At 50.9% G+C, this 23,159-nt stretch overlaps 1 protein-coding gene and 1 non-coding gene across 4 annotated transcripts in view; one reads left to right on the top strand and one right to left on the bottom strand.

Annotated features, from left to right (window-relative positions):
* The window catches only part of DNAJC6 (DnaJ heat shock protein family (Hsp40) member C6), a 104,308-nt gene that overhangs the window by 9,615 nt on the left and 71,534 nt on the right, over positions 1-23,159 (bottom strand). For all 3 annotated transcript variants that reach the window (XR_005452528.1, XM_038752377.1, XM_038752378.1), the window contains 10 exons: positions 20,869-21,063; positions 18,856-18,973; positions 14,402-14,481; positions 10,006-10,199; positions 6,873-6,953; positions 5,366-5,809; positions 3,301-3,450; positions 2,806-2,874; positions 2,336-2,470; positions 617-847 (listed from right to left, as the gene is read on the bottom strand). Coding sequence is in view for 2 of the 3 variants with exons in the window: in XM_038752377.1 (XP_038608305.1) it covers positions 617-847; positions 2,336-2,470; positions 2,806-2,874; positions 3,301-3,450; positions 5,366-5,809; positions 6,873-6,953; positions 10,006-10,199; positions 14,402-14,481; positions 18,856-18,973; positions 20,869-21,063 (1,697 nt within the window). In the remaining variant the exon portion in view is untranslated. The remainder of the gene's footprint in view (positions 1-616; positions 848-2,335; positions 2,471-2,805; positions 2,875-3,300; positions 3,451-5,365; positions 5,810-6,872; positions 6,954-10,005; positions 10,200-14,401; positions 14,482-18,855; positions 18,974-20,868; positions 21,064-23,159) is intronic.
* TRNAT-AGU lies at positions 6,578-6,654 on the top strand. Its single transcript has one exon. It is a non-coding gene; the product is annotated as a tRNA-Thr (tRNA).

Genomic DNA, 23,159 nt, shown 5'->3' with positions numbered 1-23,159 from the left:
CTTCCAAATGCCCACCATGCAGGGGCATCCATACCTGCCCGCACCAGTCCCGAAACAGACACACAAACACACATTCTTCCAACTGCCCACCACGCAGGGGCATCCATACCTGCCCACACCAGTCCCGAAACAGACACACAAACACACATTCTTCCAACTGCCCACCACGCAGGGGCATCAATACCTGTCCACACCAGTCCCGAAACAGACACACAAACACACATTCTTCCAACTGCCCACCATGCAGGGGCATCAATACCTGCCCACACCAGTCCCGAAACAGACACACAAACACACATTTTTCCAACTGGCCACCTGAAACCCTCACCACACATGTGTATCAATACCTACCTGCAAAACCCCAAAATACACACACACTTCCAACTGCCCAGTCTTAACCCCCACCATGCACACGTCTCAATACCTGCCTGCACCCCCCCCCGAAAATACACAAACACACACTCTTCCAACCTCCCACCTGCCACCCCCACCATGCATGGACAACACCACCTGCCCACACAACCACCCCCAACGCACAGACGCTCACACACACGCCCCCCCCACCAAATCCATCGACTTAGTGAAGCACCGTAGGGCCCACGCGTGGGCAGCTTACCCAAATTGGCCGCTCCTTTCCCCCGGTCACTGGGGCCGCCGGGCGCGGCGGAGAAGCTGACGTTGTAGTTGGGCCGGTTCTGGGGCGAGGAGTGAGGCCAGGAGTAGCCGGTCCCCGGTTGCCACCCGCCGCCCATCGGCTGGGGCGAGGGCTTCTGGGGGGAGCTGGCCGGGGGGAACCCCCCGCCCAGCCCCGTGGGCGTGGTGGGCTTGCTGGCGAACGACGAGCTCCCTGCGGGCCAAGAGGAATCCATCAATCATCAATCAATCGGATTTATTGAGCGCTTACTGTGTGCAGAGCCCTGTGCTAAGCGCTTGGGAATGATTGAGTGATTGACAGTGGGCTCACAGTCTAAAAGAGGAAGACAAGAGTGACCCCAGGCTGGGAAATCCCAGGGCCTTCCCCCGGCCCCGAGCCTCCGGACCTCCAGGACCCAATCTCTCAGACCGACCGCTCTCTCCGATGGCCACCAGCGAACGTAGGTGCGGAACAACCTTAGGAGGGGCAGGGTAGCCAACTGGAAAGAGGCCGGGGATGGGCCTCGGGAGACCCAGCCCGGCCGCTGGCCTGCTGTGTGTCCTTGGGCTAGCCGCGTAACCTCTCTGGGCCTTGTTTTCCTCAGCTATAAAGTGGGGATAGGGCACCTCCTCTCCCTGTCCCTTTTAGACTGTGAGCCCACTGTTGGGTAGGGACTGTCTCTCTATGTTGCCAACTTGGACTTCCCAAGCGCTTAGTACGGTGCTTCCCATGCTGATTCTTTAAAGCCACCTTGCAGGCAACCGCCAACTATCTCTGGCCAAGAAGACCCACGGAGAGTAAAGGGAGAGGAATGTGCCATCTCTGCCAGTTGCTCAGCCCGGATTCTCACTTGCCCTGAGGAAATGGCCCTTTGTAAGGTGGTTTTAAAATATTTCATGCCTCCCAACTCCTCAACTTCTCCAGTGGAGAACCTCCGCTGGTCGCCCATCCACCTCTGCATCAACAAAACTTCCTCACCGTTGGCTTGAAAGCCCCCACCAACCTCACCTCACTACTCTCCACCTACAACCCAACCGGCACACCTCTGTCTTCTAATGCCAACCCTCTCACTGTGCCCCCATCTAACCGTGCCCCCATCTCACCTGCCTCGCCGCCGACCTTTCTCGCCCATGCCCTGCCTCGGGCCTGAAACGCCCTCCCTCCTCATATATGACAATGACTTTCCCCTGCGACAGACAATAACTTTCCCCCACTTCAAAGCCTTATTGAAGGCACATCCCCTCCAAGAGGCCTTCCCTGGCTAAGCCCTCCTTTTCTCTTCTTCCACTCCCCTCTGCGTCACCCTGACTTGCTCCCTTTTATTCATCCCCACTCCCAGCTCTGCAGCATTTATGTCCGTATCTGTATTTTATTTATTTCTATTAATGTCTGCCTTCCCCCTATACCGTAAGCTTATTGTGGGCAGGGATTGTGTCTGTTTATTGTATTCTTCCAAGCACTTAGTCCAGTGCTCTGCACACAGTAAGCGCTCAATAAATACGACTGCCTGAATGAATGAATATTTGTGTTTTCTTGGTCCCACGTACGATCTCTAAGAGCCCCGCAATGGGTTCCGGAGGACCTGAGGATGAGTTTCTAGAGGACCCTGACTCCAGTCTCAAGGCCACCCCAAGCCACAGACTCAATTCGCTCTTGAAGCCCGCCCGGCTCGGAAGAGTCGCCAGGCGGCCGTCCGCTCACCTGCTAGGTTGGCCCCGAGAGCTCCCAGGTCGGCGAAGGGGTCCAGCGCCTGTGGTTTGGGCTGGTGGGTCGGGGTGCTGTGTATGGAGCCGGTGGGGCTTGTGGCAGCTGACCTGCTCCCCATCCCAAATCCACCTGGACAGGAAGAAGAAACTGCGGTCAACGCGAGCGGCGGGATGGCCGAGCACCAGGCCGGCATCTACAACCCCGCAAGGCCCACGAGGTCCGGGGAGAGAGGGACCTGAGTTCTAATACCGGCTCAGTCGGTGCTGGGTGGTCTCGGACAGACCCCTTACCCTCTCTGGGATTTGCTTTTCCCCCCATCTCCCTTCCCCCCCTTCCCAAAGAGGCCCTTTCTCTCCGTCCCAGCCCCTGGGCCGCCTGTTTGCCCTCTCCCGCCTTTCCTTCCCCGCAACCAGCAGCCCACCCTGTATCCGGGTTTCCTGGAAATGGGCAGCCGGGGCGCTCACCTGGTTTGCCGGGCCATTCCCAACCTGCGGAAACGTCGGGCTGGATGGAGACGGTGGGAGTGCTGGAAGCTGCCAGAGAGAGCCACAGGGTGGGCCGCCCGTCACCCACCTTCCCTTCCGCTCCGCAAAGACGCCGATGACGAGGGGGAAACTGGGGCTGGGGTCGGCCTGGCAGGGGCCCAGAGAGAGCGGATCCCCAGGGGGCCAGCGTGGCCAGTGCCCGTCCACTTCCCCGCTCCCTCTCTCCTGTCCGTACCTCACGGAAGCTGTCCGAGGGCCCAGACCGGGGCCGCTAACTCTCCCGAGCGCTCAGTACAGTGCTCCGCATATGGTACGAACCCAGTAAATACCAAGGATGGATTTCTTAACGTCTGGCTCCGAAGAGAATCGGCTACCGAATTTTGACCCGGGCAAATGCCCCGTGGGAGGAAAGAGGAGCGGTGAGGGGGCGTGGGGAGGAGAAAGGCCGGGACGGACGAGCGGCTTGCTGCTTACCCAGGTTGAAGGGGTCGCTGTGGACCGTCGGGGAAGGACTTCGGATTGCCTGAAGGAAAGGGTCACTGGTGGCGTTGGAAGGCCCCAGGAAGGAACCCAGCAAGTCTGGCCCGGCGGGCTTGGGACCCCCAAACGGGTCGAAGGGTGCGGCTGCCGGGGGCAGAAGCAGGTCGTTAGTTTTTGGACATGACCACTTTCCCGGCTGCTAAATCGCGCTTAGCGGTCTGCCCTCAACCCTGGCCCTTCTCTCCGGACACACCACCCTCCCAACTCCTCCTGGCCGCTTGGGGACAAGGGTTCGGATGAAGGCACGTGCAAACAAACACACACATACACATGTGAAAGGCAAAGCCCCACAGAATCTATGCTCGGAGGGAAACACGTGATCCGGGCACCGAGGAGCACTGAGAGACATCACTGTCCAGAGGAAAGAGAACAGGCCTGGGAGTGAGGGAAGCTGCCTGCCGTGGTACCTTGGGCCAATCACTTAACTTCTCTGAGTCTCATCCCTAAAACGGGGATTCAACACCTGTTCTCCCCCCTAATTAGACCGTCAACCCCACGTAGGCCAGGGGCTCTGTCTGACCTGATTATCTTGTACACTCCTCAGCGAGTAGCACAGTGCTTGGCACAAAGTAAGAGCTTAACAAATCCTGTAATTATTATTATTCTACCTCTTGTAGTCTCCAAAGTGCCTTGCAGAGTGCTCTGTTCCCAGGAAGCGCCCAGTCGATACGACTGATGGGGCTGGGATGCCTGCTTGTCCCTCTCCCTGTGAGACTTTGAGCCTGGCGTGGGACGGGGGCTGTGTCCGATCCACCTAGCTGGGGCGCCTCTCCCCCGTGAACCGGGCAGCATGGCGTGGTGGATAGCACGAGGGCCCGGGAGCCAGAAGGTCATGGGTTCTACTCCCGGCTCTGCCACTTGGCTACTGTACGACCTCAGGCAAGTCACTGTGCCTTCTCTGTGCCTCAGTTTCCTCGTCTGTGAGCTCAGTGCTGAACATGGTGCCGGGCCCAGGCAAGGCGCTCACCAAACGCCCCAGTGACCCTGGCCTCTCCTACGACAGTCCAGCCTGCACACTTTGCTCTTCTAATGCCAACCTTCTCACTGGACCTCCCTCTCTTCTACCTTACCGCCGACCTCTCGCCCACGTCCTGTCTCTGGCCCGGAAGGCTCTCCCTCCTCGTATCCGACAAACAATGACTCTCCCCTCCTTGAAAGCCTTACTGAAGGCCCACCTCCTCCAGGAGGCCTTCCCTGACTGCGCCCTCCTTTCCTCTTCTCCCCCTCCCTTCTGCATCACCCTGCCTCCGGCTTCAAGGCTGTCCATCACCTCGCCCCCTCCTACCTCACCTCCCTTCTCTCCTTCTCCAGCCCAGCCCGCATCCTCCACTCCTCTGCCGCTAATCTCCTCACTATGCCTCGTTCTCGCCTGTCCTGCCGTCGACCCCCGGCCCACATCCTCCCCCTTGGCCCAGAATGCCCTCCCTCCCCACATCCGCCAAACTAGCTCTCTTCCTCCCTTCAAAGCCCTACTGAGAGCTCACCTCCTCCAGGAGGCCTTCCCACACTGAGCCCTCTCCTTCCTCTCCCCCTTCTCCCCCTCCCCATCCCCCCCGCCTTACCTCCTTCCCCTCCCCACAGCACCTGTATATATGCTTGTACGTATTTATTTTATATGTATGTATTTATTCTATTTTGTTAATACGTTTGGTTTTGTTCTCTGTCTCCCCCTTCTAGACTGTGAGCCCACTGTTGGGTAGGGACCGTCTCTATACGTTGCCAACTTGTACTTCCCAAGCACTCAGTACAGTGCTATGCACACAGTAAGCGCTCAATACGATTGATTGATCGATTGAAGTGACTTGCCCAAAGTCACCGAGCTGAGAAGCGGCGGAGCCGGGATGAGAACCCACGGCCTCTGACTCCCAAGCAAGGGCTCTTTCCGCTAAGCCACGCTGCTTCTCTCTTATTAGACTTCTTGATCGATTGATTGATTGATTAGGCAGAGCGACTCATGAGACGTTAGACGGATTGAGAGCCGGACCCCGCGGGACCTTACCTTCTCCCGCCCGGGGGGACGGGGTTGAAGAGGCCGCGGAGCGACGTGGGGTGGATTGGGCCGAGCCGGAGCCGCTGGCGTGGAACACGTCGTCCGCGGGTGGCTGCCCGCCAGGGCCCCCGGCCCGGGCCGCGCCACCCCCGAACAGGTCGTGGAGCAGGGCCGAGTTGGTCGGGGGGCCGGTGGGGGCCGGGGCGGGGAAGCCCTTGCTCACGGGGCTCCCGGCGAGTCCCAGGAGGTCGACCTCCTCTGGCTGGGGTGGGGCAGGGGGCTCCTGCGGCCTCTTGCCCTGCTTGGGGGTCCCGTGGGGCCGGTCGGCGCTGGCGTTGCTGTGCTGGCTGGACAGTGACAGGAGCTCGTCGTCGGACTGCTCGCTCTCCTGGTGCACGAGGGCCGCCCGCTCCTCCGAGCCCGAGTGGCCGCCCGCCTTGTCGGCTCTCTGGTCTGGGGAGCCCGGGCACGCGGTGAGGGCCGGGCCTGGGGCAGACTGGGAGGGGGACCCCGGATCCGCCCGCCCGCCCGAGCGTGGGAAGCCCCTCGGCTGGAAGCCCGGTTGGATTCCGCGATGGGGCCGGCGCACGGCTACCCACCCGGGGCAGGACCGCCGGCGTGGGTTGTCCATGCCACCCTAGACGAGGCTCTACGCCTCACCTCCCTCCTTTATAAAACAGGGGTAAGACGTGGGCCCTCCCTCCCTCCTTCTTAGACCGTGACCCCCCCCACGAAACCGTAGCGTGGCCTGGTGGCTACAGCCCGGGCCTGGAAATCCCGGTTCTAATCCCAGCTCTGCCACTCGTCTGCTGTGTGAACTTGGGCAAGCCACTTCGCTTCTCTGTGGCCACGGTCATCTGGAAAATGGGGATCGAGTCCGGGAGCCCTGTGTGGGACGGGGACCGTGACCAACCCGACTGCCTTGTATCGACCCCAGTGCTTAGAAAAGCGCCTGGCACGTAGTAAGCGCTTAAATACCGCAATTATTATTATTATTAGGTCTCTACCTTACATCGGCTCATCATAAGGGCTTAGGGAATGCCATTATTATACTGAATTATTCCGCCGTTGGGTGGGGACGCGGAGCAGAGGGAGCCGGAGGAGATGGGATAGAGGCTTAGTGGTATTTGAGCGCTTACTATGTGCGCGGCATATAGTGCACAATGTATCACCCCCTGAGCACTACCGAGGCGCTTAGAACAGTGCTTTGCACATAATTGTGGCGCCGTGGCTGCATAGTTGGTTAAAGTGCCTGTCTAGTAAACAGGACATCCTGGGTTCGAATCCCGGCGGTGCCTGTAGTGGGGGATGGTATAACGATGGTGCATTCCACTCGTCCTTATTCTTCTAGACTGTGAGCCCACTGTTGGGTAGGGACTGTCCCTATGTGTTGCCAACTTGTACTTCCCAAGCGCTTAGCACAGTGCTCTGCACACAGTAAGCGCTCAATCAATACGATCGATTGATTGATTAACAAATACCATCATCATCATTTTACAGCGGCGCTGGGGAGTACCTTGCCAGCTGAGAGAGGAGAAGAAGGCTCCCTGCCCGGCAGTCTTGAGACTATCCTGAGAGACGTCGGCTGACGCTCTACCTGCAACACAGAAGTTAAGGCTGTGAGCCCGCTGTTGGGTAGGGACCATCTCTACGTGTTGCCAAACTTGTACTTCCCAAGCGCTTAGTACAGTGCTCTGCACACAGTAAGCGCTCAATAAATACGATTGATTGACTGATTAAGGCGAGCCCGTCGATGCCAGGAAAGAACCGACAAAAATCCCGCTCGACGGACTCCTCGGGAACAACGAGGCAGTGTGTCCTCACGGTTAGCGGGGGGAAAGGTGCCTTCTGCCACCGGTAAGACACGCACCTCGGTTGTTTCTGTGGGAGCGGTGAAGGTTCGCCCTGAGCCGTCCGCACCCGGCCAGCTAGAGTGTGAGCTCGTTGTGGGCAGAGAATTTGTCTATTTTTTGTTCTGTTGTACTCTCCAAGCACTGTTGAGCACACAGTAAGTGCTCAACAAATACGATTCAACGGGTGAGTGAGTAGCTGGGAGGGAGAACAGGTGTAGCCCGAGGCCCAGATTGGAACATCTCAGAGACCTCGACGGCAGCCGACACCATCCTACTGAGAGCTCACCTCCTCCAGGAGGCCTTCCCAGACTGAGCCCCCTTTTTCCTCTCCTCCTCCTCACCCCCCCCGCCCTACCTCCTTCCCCTCCCCACAGCACCTGTATAATATGTTTGTGCAGATTTATTACCCTATTTATTTTACTTGTACATATTTACTATTCTATTTATTGTGCTAATGATGGGCATCCAGCCCAGCGCTTAGAACAGTGCCCCAGTACTTAGAACAGTGCTCTGCACATAGTAAGCACTTAATAAATGCCATTATTATTATTACTTCCGTTTATTCTGATGACTTGAAACCTGCCCACGTGTTTTCAAGTCAGTCTCCCCCTTCTAGACTGTGAGCCCGTTGTTGGGTAGGGACCGTCTCTCTATGTTGCCGACTTGTACTTCCCAAGCGCTTAGTACAGTGCTCTGCGCACAGTAAGCGCTCAATAAATACGATTGAATGAATGAATCCTACCCTCAGCCATCACTATTATTATGGTGGTGGTGGTGGTGATGATGATGAAGGACAGCCACAGTCGCAAAGACACGACGGCAGCATGGCCTACTGGATAGAGGGTGGGCCTGGGGCTCAGAAGGACCTGGGTTTTAATCCCGGCTCCACCTCGGGTCTGCTGTGTGACCTTGGGCAAGTCACTTCATTCACTACAAGCCAACTTGTACTTCCCAAGCACTTAGTACAGTGCTCTGCCCACAGTAAGCGCTCAATAAATACGATTGATGATGATGACTTCACTTCTTCTAGACTGTGAGCCCACTGTTGGGTAGGGACCGTCTCTCTATGTTGCCAGCTTGTACTTCCCAAGCGCTTAGTACAGTGTTCTGCACACAGTAAGCGCTCAATAAATACGACTGATTGATTCTCTGGGCCTCGGTTACTTCATCTGCAAAATGGGGATGAAGACTGTGAATCCCACGTGGGACAGGGACCGGGTCCAACCTGATTGGCTTGTATCATCATCGTCAATCATCAGTCGCATTTATTGAGCGCTTACTGTGTGCAGAGCACTGTACTAAGCGCTTGGGAAGTACAAATTGGCAACAGACTGAGCCCCTTCCTCCCAGACTGAGCCCCTTCCTTCCTCTCCCCCTCGTCCCCCTCTCCATCCCCCCCATCTTACCTCCCTTCCCTTCCCCACAGCACCTGTATATATGTATATATGTTTGTACAGATTTATTACTCTATTTATTTATTTATTTATTTTACTTGTACATATCTATTCTATTTATTTCATTTTGTTAGTATGTTTGGTTTTGTTCTCTGTCTCCCCCTTTTAGACTGTGAGCCCACTGTTGGGTAGGGACTGTCTCTATATGTTGCCAATTTGGACTTCCCGAGTGCTTAGTACAGTGCTCTGCACATAGTAAGCGCTCAATAAATGCGATTGATGATGATGATGATGTTGGGTAGGGACCGTCTCTCTATGTTGCCAGCTTGTACTTCCCAAGCGCTTAGTACAGTGCTCTGCACACAGTAAGCGCTCAATAAATATGATTGATTGATTCTCTGGGCCTCCGTTACTTCATCTGCAAAATGGGGATGAAGACTGTGAATCCCACGTGGGACAGGGACCGGGTCCAACCTGATTGGCTTGTATCATCATCATCAATCATCAGTCGCATTTATTGAGCGCTTACTGTGTACAGAGCACTGTACTAAGCGCTTGGGAAGTACAAATTGGCAACAGACTGAGCCCCTTCCTCCCAGACTGAGCCCCTTCCTTCCTCTCCCCCTCGTCCCCCTCTCCATCCCCCCCATCTTACCTCCTTCCCTTCCCCACAGCACCTGTATATACGTATATATGTTTGTACATATTTATTACTCTATTTCTTTATTTATTTATTTTACTTGTACATATCTATTCTATTTATTTCATTTTGTTAGTATGTTTGGTTTATGTTCTCTGTCTCCCCCTTTTAGACTGTGAGCCCACTGTTGGGTAGGGACTGTCTCTATATGTTGCCAATTTGGACTTCCCGAGCGCTTAGTACAGTGCTCTGCACATAGTAAGCGCTCAATAAATGCGATTGATGATGATGATGATGTTGGGTAGGGACTGTCTCTATATGTTGCCAATTTGTACTTCCCAAGCGCTTAGTACAGTGCTCTGCACATAGTAAGCGCTCAATAAATACGATTGATGATGATGATGTTGGGTAGGGACTGTCTCTATATGTTGCCAATCTGTACTTCCCAAGCGCTTAGTACAGTGCTCTGCACATAGTAAGCGCTCAATAAATGCGATTGATGATGATGATGATGTTGGGTAGGGACTGTCTCTAGATGTTGCCAATTTGTACTTCCCAAGCGCTTAGTACAGTGCTCTGCACATAGTAAGCGCTCAATAAAGACGATTGATGATGATGATGATGAACATACAGAGACAGTCCCTACCCAACAGTGGGCTCACAGTCTAAAAGGGCTTGTATCCTCCCCCCGCGCTTAGAACCGTGCGTGACGCACGGGAAACGCTTAATAAATACCATCACCGTTACGATGGGGCTTCTTACCTCCCGACGCAAGAGTGTCTTGCTGCTCCTGGTGGGAGGAGAAAAGGATGCTGGGGTTAATGTCTTTGGTGGAGAAGTTCTCCCACGGGGGAGTCAAGTCCGTCTGCCGTTCACCTGGTTCGATTTCAACCTCCAGCACCACGTGGAACAGCTGGGGGTACTTTTCTGGAGAATCACACGCGTCCAGTTCGGGCCTGAGTCGGGGTAAACAGAGTGAGGCAGCTGAGCCCAGCACGATCATTCATCATCATCATCGTCATCATCATCAATCGTATTTATTGAGCGCTTACTGTGGGCAGAGCACTGGACTAAGCGCTTGGGAAGTCCAAGTTGGCAACATCTAGAGACAGTCCCTACCCCACAGTGGGCTCACGGTCTAAAAGGGGGAGACAGAGAACAAAACCAAACATACTAACAAAATAAAATAAATAGAATAGATATGTACAAGTAAAAGAAATAGACAAATAAATAGATAAATAAATAAATAACATCATAATTGTTATCATCATCATCATCTTCAATTGTATTTATTGAGCGCTTACTATGTGCAGAGCACTGTACTAAGCGCTTGGGAAGTACAAATTGGCAACATATAGAGGCAGTCCCTACCCAGCAGTGGGCTCACGGTCTAAAAGGGGGAGACAGAGAACAAAACCAAACATACTAACAAAATAAAATAAATAGAATAGATATGTAGATAGATAGATAGATAGATAGATAGATAGATAGATAGATAGATAGATAGATAACAACAAAAACCCTTCCTTCTGGAAATTATTTTAGTGTCTGTTTCCCAAACTAGATTACAAACTCCTCAAGGGAAGAGATAGTATCTCCGACTGCCTCATCATCATCATCATCATCATCAATCGTATTTATTGAGCGCTTACTCTGTGCAGAGCACTGTACTAAGCGCTTGGGAAGTACAAGTTGGCAACATCTAGAGACAGTCCCTACCCCACAGTGGGCTCACGGTCTAAAAGGGGGAGACAGAGAACAAAACCAAACATACTAACAAAATAAAATAAATAGAATAGATATGTACAAGTAAAAGAAATAGACAAATAAAGATAAATAAATAAATAACATCATAATTGTTATCATCATCATCATCAATCATATTTATTGAGCGCTTACTCTGTGCAGAGCACTGTACTAAGCGCTTGGGAAGTACAATTTGGCAACATCTAGAGACAGTCCCTACCCCACAGTGGGCTCACGGTCTAAAATGGGGAGACAGAGAACAAAACCAAACATACTAACAAAATAAAATAAATAGAATAGATATGTACAAGTAAAAGAAATAGACAAATAAATAGATAAATAAATAAATAACATCATAATTGTTATCATCATCATCATCATCAATCGTATTTATTGAGCGCTTACTGTGTACAGAGCACTGTACTAAGCGCTTGGGAAGTACAAGTTGGCAACATATAGAGACAGTCCCTACCCCACAGTGGGCTCACGGTCTAAAAGGGGGAGACAGAGAACAAAACCAAACATACTAACAAAATAAAATAAATAGAATAGATATGTAGATAGATAGATAGATGATAGATAGATAGATAGATAGATAGATAGATAGATAGATAGATATAGATAGATAGATAGATAACAACAAAAACCCTTCCTTCTGGAAATTATTTTAGTGTCTGTTTCCCAAACTAGATTACAAAGTCCTCAAGGGAAGAGATAGTATCTCCGACTGCCTCATCATCATCATCATCATCATCATCATCAATCGTATTTATTGAGCACTTACTCTGTGCAGAGCACTGTACTAAGCGCTTGGAAAGTACAAGTTGGCAACATATAGAGACAGTCCCTACCCCACAGTGGGCTCACGGTCTAAAAGGGGGAGACAGAGAACAAAACCAAACATACTAACAAAATAAAATAAATAGAATAGATATGTACAAGTAAAAGAAATAGACAAATAAATAGATAAATAAATAACATCATAATTGTTATTACTATCATTATATAATAAGTCCTTGGATCAGCTAGAGAGGACAGGGTCGGTTTAGCGGTGTCATGAGGGAGGAGAGGACGAATGGGAGAGCGAGAGAAGGTGAGAAGCAACACGGGGTAGGGGTTAGAGCACGGGCCTGGGACTCAGAGGGTCACGAGTTCTAATCCCGACTCTGCCACCCGTCTGCCGAGTTACCACTCGTCTGCCGAGTTATCTTGGGCAAAACCCTTGGCTTCTCTGGGCCTCGGTTCCCTCATCTGTAAAATGGGGATGGAGACTGTGAGCCCCGCCTGGGACGGGGATTGGGTCCGACTCATTCATTCAGTCGTATTTATTGAGCGCTTAAAACTGTGTTCAGAGCACTGTACTAAGCGTATCCATCCCAGCGCTTACTACAGTGCCTGGTACATAGTAGTGTTTAACAAATGCCATAATGGTTACTGTTGAGAAGAACCCCCTCAGCCCGGGCCTAGGAGTAAGAAGGACCTGAGTTCCAATTCCGGCTCTGCCACTTGTCTGTTATGAAACCGTGGGCAAGTCACTTCATTTCTCTGGGCCTCAGTTCCCTCACCAGGAAAATGGGAATTAAAACTGAGAGCCCCATATGGGACAACGACTGTGTCCAAACTGATTAAGCTTAGTACAGTGCCCTGCACACAGTAAGCGCTCAATAAATACGATTGATTGATTAAATTGTATCTACCTCGGCACTTAGAATGGTGCCTGGCACATAGTAAGGACTTAAGAAATGCCATAAAAAAAAAATCAATCGAATCAATGGTATCTGTTGGTGTCCACTGAGCACTGTACTAAGCACTTGGGAGAGTACATAACAGAATTAGAAGATAATTAATTAGAAGACAACCAGTCTCTAGGGATGCTGTGCTCTTTTCCGAGGGATTTAACTTGGCTCCCAGCAGAATACAGGGAAAATCCGGCACGATACTGTTTACACTCCCGCTTTGACTGCTGAGAGCCATTCATTCATTCAATCAATTGTATTTATTGAGCGCTTACTGTGTGCAAAGCACTGTACTAAGCGCTTGGGAAGTACAAATCGGCAACGTATAGAGATGGTCCCTACCCAACAACGGGCTCACATTCATTCATTCATTCAATCGTATTTATTGGGCGCTTACTATGTGCTGAGCACTGGACTAAGCGCTTAGAAAGTACAACACAGCAATAAGCCATCGAGGCACAGCCCGTCCAGGAGGGCTGCCACAGGGCACATTCAGTCAGTCGATGGAGCCCAGTGTTGGGTAGGGACCGTCTCTGTGTGTTGCCAACTTGTACTTCCCAAGCGCTTAGTCCAGTGCTCTGCACACAGTAAGCGCTCAATAAATACGACTGAATGAATGAATGAGCACCTACTGCGTGCAGAGCGCTGTAGTAAGTGCTTGGGAGAGTACACTATAACAATTAACAGACGCACTCCCTGCCCACGGAGAGCTTGTCTAGAGGGGGGGACGGACATTAATAGAAATAAATAAAATTGCAGATATGGACATAAGTGCTGTGGGGCCAGGAGGGACAGGGAATTCATTCAATCGTATTTATTGAGCGCTTACTGTGTGCAGAGCACTGTACTAAGCGCTTGGGAAGTACAAGTCGGGAATAAAGGCAGCAAGTCAGGGCGATGCAGAAGGGAGTGGGAGAAGAAAGGAGGGCTTAGTCAGGGAAGGCCTCTTGGAGGAGATGGGCCTTCAGTAAGGCTTTGAAGGTGGGAAGAGTCAATCCATCAATCGTATTTATTGAGCGCTTAGTGGGTGCAGAGCACTGGACTAAGCGCTTAGTTGGCAACATCAGTCATTGTCTGACGGACATTCATTCATTCATTCATTCAATCGTATTTATTGAGCGCTTACTGTGTGCAGAGCACTGTACTAAGCGCTTGGGAAGTACAAGTCGGGAATAAAGGCAGCAAGTCAGGGCGATGCAGAAGGGAGTGGGAGAAGAAAGGAGGGCTTAGTCAGGGAAGGCCTCTTGGAGGAGATGGGCCTTCAGTAAGGCTTTGAAGGTGGGAAGAGTCAATCCATCAATCGTATTTATTGAGCGCTTAGTGGGTGCAGAGCACTGGACTAAGCGCTAAGTTGGCAACATAAGTCATTGTCTGTCGGACATGAGGAGGGAGGGGGTTCCAGACCAGAGGCAGGACACGGGAGAGGGGTCGGCGGCGAGACGGATGAGACGGAGGCCCAGTGAAAAGGTTGGCGTTAGAGTTGTTGTGGGAGTGTAGCGACGTGCGGTAGGAGGGGACGAGGCGACTGCCTGCCTTAAAGCCGACGGTGAGGAGCATCTGTTTGACGTGGTGGCGGATGGGCAACCACGGGAGGCTTTTGAGGAGCGGGGAGACACGGCCTGAACGTCTTTGTAGAAAAGGCCCCTCCTCCCGGACGACGGAGCCCCCCTACTTACTTGGTGAATTTCAACACCGTGGTGCCGAGCGGTATGAATCCGCTGTGAAACTGAATCTGGAATATCTGGGTGTTTGTCATCTGCAGAGAAACAAAGGCCACAGGTTACGGTCTTGTAATAATAATAATAATAATAATGAGGGCATTTGTTAAGTGCTCGCTATTGAGAAGCAGCGTGGCTCAGTGGAAAGAGCCCGGGCTTTGGAGTCACAGGTCATGGGTTCAAATCCCGACTCCGCTAATTGTCAGCTGGGTGACTTTGGGCAAGTCGCTTCACTTCTCTGGGCCTCAGTGACCTCGTCTGTAAAACGGGGATTTAGACTGTGAGCCCCCCATGGGACAACCTGATCACCTTGTAACCTCCCCAGCTCTTAGAAGAGTGCTTTGCACATAGTAGGCGCTTAATAAAATACCATCATTATTATTACTATGTGCAAAGCACTGTTCTAAGCCCTGGGGAGGTTACAAGGTGAGCAGGTTGTCCCCCGTGGGGCTCACAGTCTTAAACCCCATTTTCCAGATGAGGTCACTGAGGCCCAGAGAAGTGAAGCGACTTGCCCAGAGTCACCCAGCTGACAATTGGCAGAGCCGGGATTTGAAGCCATGACCTCTGACTCCAAAGCCCGGGCTCTTTCCACCAAGCCACGCTGCTTTGCATAATAATGTTGTAATTATTACTGTAATTATTATTGTAATTATTGTCATGTTGTAATTATTATTATTGTAATTATTACATTATTAAAGGAGGTCCAGGGTGAATGGAGCAGGGGGCGACTTTTCCCAGGGGTCTCAGCAGAGATGCTTTATTTCTGCCTTCTAGGGGGCTGGTGTGCCACTCATGCCCTCCCCTAATCTAAGGGTGGTTATACCGTCTGCTCCAGTGGAAAGATCGTGGGGATGGAAGGCAGGGCACCCCTGGCCTGACCTTGGCTGAGCCTCAGTTTCCTCCTGGGTAAAGGGAGGAAAATCCTCAAAAATCCTCAAAAATCTCCAGTGGCTACCAATCAATCTGCACGTCAGGCAGAAACTCCTCACCCTGGGCTTCAAGGCTGTCCGTCACCTCGCCCCCTCCTACCTCACCTCCCTTCTGTCCTTCTCCAGCCCAGCCCGCACCCTCCGCTCCTCCGCTGCTAATCTCCTCACCGTACCTCGCTCTCCCCTATCCCACCATCGACCCCCGGCCCACGTCATCCCCCGGGCCTGGAATGACCCCAATCCCTCTGCCCATCCGCCAAGCTAGCTCTCTTCCTCTCTTCAAGGCCCTACTGAGAGCTCACCTCCTCCAGGAGGCCTTCCCAGACTGAGCCCCTTCCTTCCTCTCCCCCTCGTCCCCCTCTCCATCCCCCCCATCTTACCTCCTTCCCTTCCCCACAGCACCTGTATATATGTATATATGTTTGTACATATTTATTACTCTATTTATTTATTTATTTATTTTACTTGTACATATCTATTCTATTTATTTTATTTTGTTAGTATGTTTGGTTTTGTTCTCTGTCTCCCCCTTTTAGACTGTGAGCCCACTGTTGGGTAGGGACTGTCTCTAGATGTTGCCAATTTGTACTTCCCAAGCGCTTAGTACAGTGCTCTGCACATAGTAAGCGCTTAATAAATATGATTGATGATGATGATGTATATACATTTGTACATATTTATTACTCTATTTATTTACTTATTTTACTTGTACATATCTATTCTATTTATTTTATTTCGTTAGTATGTTTGGTTTTGTTCTCTGTCTCCCCCTTTTAGACCGTGAGCCCACTGTTGGGTAGGGACTGTCTCTAGATGTTGCCAATTTGTACTTCCCAAGCGCTTAGTACAGTGCTCTGCACATAGTAAGCGCTCAGTAAATACGATTGATGATGATGATGTATATACGTTTGTACATATTTATTACTCTATTTATTTACTTATTTTACTTGTACATATCTGTTCTATTTATTTTATTTCGTTAGTATGTTTGGTTTTGTTCTCTGTCTCCCCCTTTTAGACTGTGAGCCCCCTGTTGGGTAGGGACTGTCTCTATATGTTGCCAATTTGCACTTCCCAAGCGCTTAGTACAGTGCTCTGCACATAGTAAGCGCTCAATAAATACGATTGATGATGATGATGATGATGTTGGGTAGGGACTGTCTCTATGTGTTGCCGACTTGGACTTCCCAAGCGCTTAGTACAGTGCTCTGCACACAGTAAGCGCTCAATAAATACGATTGATGATGATGATGATGATAGAGGGGGCTAAGACACCTGCTCCCCTTCCCCGTGAGTCCCGAGAGGGGAAGGGACTGGGATCCGATCAGACCACCCGGCGTCTACTAGCACTGGGCGCAGCGCTCGGCCCGGAGATACCCGTTGTTGGGTAGGGATTGTCTCGGCCTGTTGCCGAGCTGTACTTTCCAAGCACTTAGTACAGTGCTCTGCACAGAGTGAGCGCTCAATAAATACGATCAAATGAATGGCACACTGCAACCTGAGAGAAACGGTGTGGTCTAGTGGTTAGAGCCCGGGCCTCAGAGTCAGATGGACCTGGGTTCTCTGCCTCTTGACTGCCGTGTGACCTCTGCCAAGTCGCCTCACTTCTCCGGGCCTCAGTTCCCTCGTCTGTCAAATGGGAATGAAGACTGTGAGCCCCACGCGGGACGGGGACTGTGTCCAACCTGATCAACTTGTTATCTACCCCAGCACTTAGTACAGTGCCTGGAACATACAAGCACTTAACAAATACCATAGTTCTTATTATTATTAGTTTGTGATCGACTCCAGTGCTTAGTACAGTGCCTGGCACATAGAAAGTGCCTAACAAATGCCATAATTACTACTATCATTATTATTAGCTCGTTATCTACCCCAGCGCTTCCTGGAACATAGTAAGCACTTCACAATACCATACTTATTATTATTATTATTGTTATTATTATTATTAACAGCTTGTTATCTACCCCAGTGCTTAGTACAGTGCCTGGTACATAGTAAGCACTTAAAAACCATAATCATTGTTATTATTATTATTAGCTCATTATCTACCCCAGCACTTTGTACAGTGCCTGGAACATAGTAAGTACTTAACAATACCACAATTACTATTATTAGTATTATTACTAACAGCTTGTTATCTACCCCGGTGCTTAATACAATGCCTGGCACACAGTAAGCACTTAACAAATACCATAATCATTGTTATTATTATTATTAGCTCATTATCTACCCCAGCTCTTTGTACAGTGCCTGGAACACAGTAAGCGCTTAACAATACCATAATTACTACTATTAGTATTACTATTAACAGCTTGTTATCTACCCCAGTGCTTAGTACAGTGCCTGGCACACAGTAAGCACTTAACAAATACCATAATCACTGTTATTATTATTGTTATTAGCTCATTATCTACCCCAGCACTTTGTACAGTGCCTGGAACATAGTAAGTACTTAACAATACCATAATTACTATTATCAGTATTATTACTAACAGCTTGTTATCTACCCCGGTGCTTAGTACAATGCCTGGCACACAGTAAGCACTTAACAAATACCATAATCATTGTTAATAATAATAATAATAATAATGGCATTTATTAAGCGCTTACAATGTGCAAAGCACTACTCTAAGCGCTGGGGAGGGTACAAGGTGATCAGGTTGTCCCATGTGGGGCTCACAGTCTTCATCCCCATTTTACAGATGAGGGAACTGAGGCCCAGAGAAGTCAAGTGACTTACCCAAAGTCACACAGCTAAGCGGTGGAGCCAGGATTTGAACTCATGACCTCTGACTCCAAAGCCCAGGCTCCTTCCACTGAGCCACGCTGCTTCTCTTATTATTATTATTTCCCCCTTTTGGACTGTGAGCCCACTGTTGGGTAGGGACTGTCTCTATATGTTGCCAATTTGTACTTCCCAAGCGCTTAGTACAGTGCTCTGCACACAGTAAGTGCTCAATAAATACGATTGATGATGATGATGATGATGATGATGAGCTCATTATCTACCCCAGCGCTTTGTACAGTGCCTGGAACACAGTAAGCACTTAACGATACCATAATTACTATTATTAGTAGTACTATTAACAGCTCGTTATCTACCCCAGTGCTTAGTACAGTGCCTGGCACATAGTAAGCACTTAATACCATAATTATGCTGATTATTATTAGCTTTGCTATCTACCCCAGCGCTTAGTACAGTGCCTGATACGTTGTAAGCTCTTAATGAATAGCATGACAAGAATAACTGGAGACCTTTGATTCCGGTACCCCCAGGAGCAGGGTGATCCCGCCCCTCCAGGGAAGGGAAGGGATCTGGGAGATGCCCCCATTCCCAGCACGTGGTCCAGTCCGGTCAGGATTAGGGGACTGCGGGAGGGGAGGATGGGCATCGGTCCCCCGGCCCCGCGGCCCGGGCAGCGGGCCCCGTTCAGAGAGGCGCCGTCGGGCAGCGGGCACCCCGGGGCCCGACCGTACCTTCGCCTGGAGCCGTCCCCCGATGGTGGACCTCATGTGGTAGACGGACACCACGACGTCCCCGTGGGCCGTGACCCCCAACGGGAGGACCACCTTCCCCTCCTGGACCCGAAATTCCCTTGGAGGAGAGAGGGGACGCGGGTGAGAAGCGGCGCGGCCTACTGGGTAGACCCCGGGCCTAGGGTTCGGGCGGACTTGGGCTCTCATCCCGGCTCCCCCGCCCGTCTGCCGCGTGGCCCCGGGCAGGTCGCTTCACACCTCTGGGCCTCAGTTACCTCACCGGGAAAACGGGGATTGAGACTGTGAACCTCACGCGGGGCAGAGACTGTGGCCCATCTGATCAGGTTGTAGTTACCCCAGTGCTTAGAACGGTGGCTGGTATCATCACCAATCATCAATCGTGTTTATTGAGCGCTTACTATGTGCAGAGCACTGTACTAAGCGCTTGGGAAGTACAAATTGGAAACATATAGAGACAGTCCCTACCCAACAGTGGGCTCACAGTCTAAAAGTAAGTATAAAGTAAGTGCTTAATAAATACCATAGGAGGGAAAGGGACGGGTCTGGGATTGCCGCCCCAGCTCCGCTAGTCTCCCCAAGTTCTGCCAGACCTCAGCTGTCTCTATCTGTCGTGGTCTCCCCGAAACCATCCGCCTCCTCCAGGAAGCCTTCCCCACTTGACTCACAACACCGACCCACAGCCCTTTCGCACTTTAATCGTTCCCTCGGTGTTCATGTTGCTATTTGTTGATACAGTAGTGATGCATTCATCTCTTCCTCTTCCTCCCTTCAAGGCCCTACTGAGAGCTCACCTCCTCCAGGAGGCCTTCCCAGACTGAGCCCCTTCCTTCCTCTCCCCGTCGTCCCCCTCTCCATCCCCCGCATCTTACCTCCTTCCCTTCCCCACAGCACCTGTATATATGTATATATGTTTGTACATATTTATTACTCTATGTATTTATTTTACTTGTACCTATCTATTCTATTTATTTTATTTTGTTAGTACGTTTGGTTTTGTTCTCTGTCTCCCCCTTCTAGACTGTGAACCCACTGTTGGGTAGGGACTGTTTCTATGTGTTGCCAATTTGTACTTCCCAAGCGCTTAGTACAGTGCTCTGCACACAGTAAGCGCTCAATAAATACGATTGATTGATTGATCTGTTCGTTCGATTCTTTTACCAGCTGTTTCATCCTGACACATATGTACTGTTACAACTCTGCTCTCCCTCCTGCTCCCGCTCTTTGTATGAAATGTACAATACGAATAATAATAACTTTGGTATCTGTTAAGAGCTTACTATGTGCCAAGCACTGTTCTAAGCGCTGGGGCAGAAAAGATGCAGCAGCCTGGCCTGGTGGGCAGAGCACAGACCTGGAAATCGGAGGATCTGGATCCTAATCCCGGTTCTGCCATTTCCCTGCCGCATGTGAACCTGGGCAAGTCACTTCACTTCCTGGACCTCAGTTCCCTCATCTGCAAAATGGGGACTCAATCACCGTTCTCCCTCCTACTGTGAGCCCCATGTGGGACCCGATTTTCTTGCATTTACCCCAGTACTTTAGCGCAGTGTTTGGCACCTACTAAGCACGTAGACAAATGCCGCAGTTATTAAAATGTCTATCTATTGTTGCCAACTTGTACTTCCCAAGCGCTCAGTACAGTGCTCTGCACACAGTAAGCACTCAATAAATACGATTGATGGATTGATCTGCCTGATCTTCCCATGAGATTGTATGCTAGTGAGGGCTGAGAACTTGCCTTCACTCAATCAATTGAGGGCTTCAAGTCATGAAATGTGCTGATGTAACAACTGCCATAAAAATACAAATTGTCAATTCTGTGGTGTTTCCAGTGACAATCTACGGATCTGAAAGCTGGGGTGGATAAAGGGGGCGAATCCAAGCACCGGGGCAAAGTGGAAACGAGGGTTGTCGTCGTCTGTCTTTGGGAACGCGGGAACGTCCCTCCCACCCACAGAGGGGGAAGAGGTCCAGGGAGGGAGATGGACTCACTTCATCCTCTCATAGTCCTGGGAGGTGGTGAAGATCTTGGTTTCCCCGATGAGGATGTCGCAGAACGGCCGGCAGCCATTCCTCTGCTTGTTGAAGCAGGGGACGGGGCTCAGCGTGACGGACTTGACCTTGAGGGGCCTGCAGTGCGGGTGGACGGGCTTGTCGCCTATCAGGTCGCAAATGTAGCCGAGGTACCTGCGGGAGGAGGGAGACCCCCGCGTGTCCCACCGCGCCGGGGCCGGGGGGGACCAGACGCGGGAGGCAGCGGGGGGCCTTGGGGAGAAGCAGCCTGGCTCGGTGGAAAGAGCCCGGGCTTTGGAGTCGGAGGTCACGGGTTCAAATCCCGGCTCCACCACTTGTCAGCTGTGTGACTCTGGGCAAGTCACTTCACTTCTCTGGGCCTCAGTTCCCTCATCTGGAAAATGGGGATGGAGACTGTGAGCCCCGGTGAGACAACCTGATCACCTTGTAACCTCCCCAGCGCTTAGAACAGTGCTTTGCACATAGTAAGCGCTTAATAAATGCCATCACTATTATTATTATTACCTTGCAACCTCCCCAGCGCTTAGAACAGTGCTCGGCACGTAGTAAGCGCTTCACAAATACCACCATTATTATTGTGGAAAGAACCACAGGCCTGGGAGCCAGAAGACCTGAGTTCCAATCCCGGCTCCGCCACTTGGACGCTGGGTGACCCCGGGCAAGTCACTTCGGCCTGTCAGCCGGTCGGTCGGATATATTGTGCGCTTACTGTGTGCGAAGCACTATACTGAATGCTTGGGCGGGGGGGGTGATTGGATTTATTGTGCGCTTACTGTGTGCGGAGCACTGTACTGAATGCTTGGGCAGGGGGTGGGGGGTACAACAGAACGACAGACTAGACTGTAAGCCCACTGTTGGGTAGGGACCGTCTCTATATGTTGCCAACTTGTACCTCCCAAGAGCTTAGTCCAGTGCTCAGCACACAGTAAGTGCTCAATAAATACGATTGAATGAATGAACAATAAACAGACACATTCCCTGCCCACGATGAGCTTTCTCTGGGCCTCAAAATCCACATCGGTAATTTGGGGATTCAATACCTGTTCTCCCTCCTACTGGGACTGTGAGAGCAGGGTGGGACAGGGATTGATTGATTAGCCTGCATCTACCCCAGTGCTTAGTACCACGCTGGGCACATAGAAAGCACTTAACAAATACCACAATTATTAGTAGTAGTATCGGTCCACCCTGCAGGCTGGATTTCCAGACAGTTCCTCCCACATAGGGCCATTCCCTTGGAGGGGTCCCGCCACACTGTGAGACTGTAAGCTCATCGCGGGCAGGGAATATTTATTTATTTGATTTTGTTAGTATGTTTGGTTTTGTTCTCTGTCTCCCCCTTTTAGGCTGTGAGCCCACTGTTGGGTAGGGACTGTCTCTATATGTTGCCAATTTGTACTTCCCAAGCGCTTCGTACAGTGCTCTGCACATAGTAAGCGCTCAATAAATATGATTGATGATGATGATGATGATGCCCGTTTATTGTTCTGTGGTCCTTTCCCAATCAATCAATCAATCAATCGCATTTATTGAGCACTTACTGTGTGCACAGCACTGTACTAAGCACTTGGGAAGTACAAGTTGGCAACATATAGAGACAGTCCCTACCCAACAGTGGGCTATCCACTTCTGCATCAAACAGAAATCCTTTATCATTGGATTTAAAGCATTCCATCGCAAAGAGCTTAGTAGGGTGCCCTGCACACAGTAAGCGCTCAATAAATACGACAATGAATGAATGAATGATACTGAGGAGAGTGGGTGTGGGGGTCACCGAGGGTGCCCACCCCCAGATCCGGAGCAGGGGAGGGATGCCAGGGCCTGGGGCCTTCCCAGACTGAGCCCCTTCCTTCCTCTCCCCCTCGTCCCCCTCTTCATCCCCCCCATCTTACCTCCTTCCCTTCCCCACAGCACCTGTATATATGCTTGTACATATTTATTACTCTATTTATTTTACTTGTATATATCTATTCTATTTATTTTATTTTGTTAGTATGTTTGGTTTTGTTCTCTGTCTCCCCCTTTCAGACTGTGAGCCCACTGTTGGGTAGGGACTGTCTCTATATGTTGCCAACTTGGACTTCCCAAGCGCTTAGAACAGTGCTCTGCACATAGTAAGCGCTCAATAAATACGATTGATGATGATGGGGGTGGGAGGGGAGTGTCTGCCCTTCCCAGGCCGGACCCCCACCTCCCCTGCAACTTGAGGGACTATAGGGTACCATTGTGCCCTGGTAGTACAAAAGCGA

Source organism: Tachyglossus aculeatus, chromosome 10, assembly GCF_015852505.1.
Source record: "Tachyglossus aculeatus isolate mTacAcu1 chromosome 10, mTacAcu1.pri, whole genome shotgun sequence".
NCBI classification, from domain to species: domain Eukaryota; kingdom Metazoa; phylum Chordata; class Mammalia; order Monotremata; family Tachyglossidae; genus Tachyglossus; species Tachyglossus aculeatus.
The sequence above is the reverse complement of the archived record's forward strand: the minus strand, read 5'-3'. Positions and strand labels throughout refer to the sequence as shown.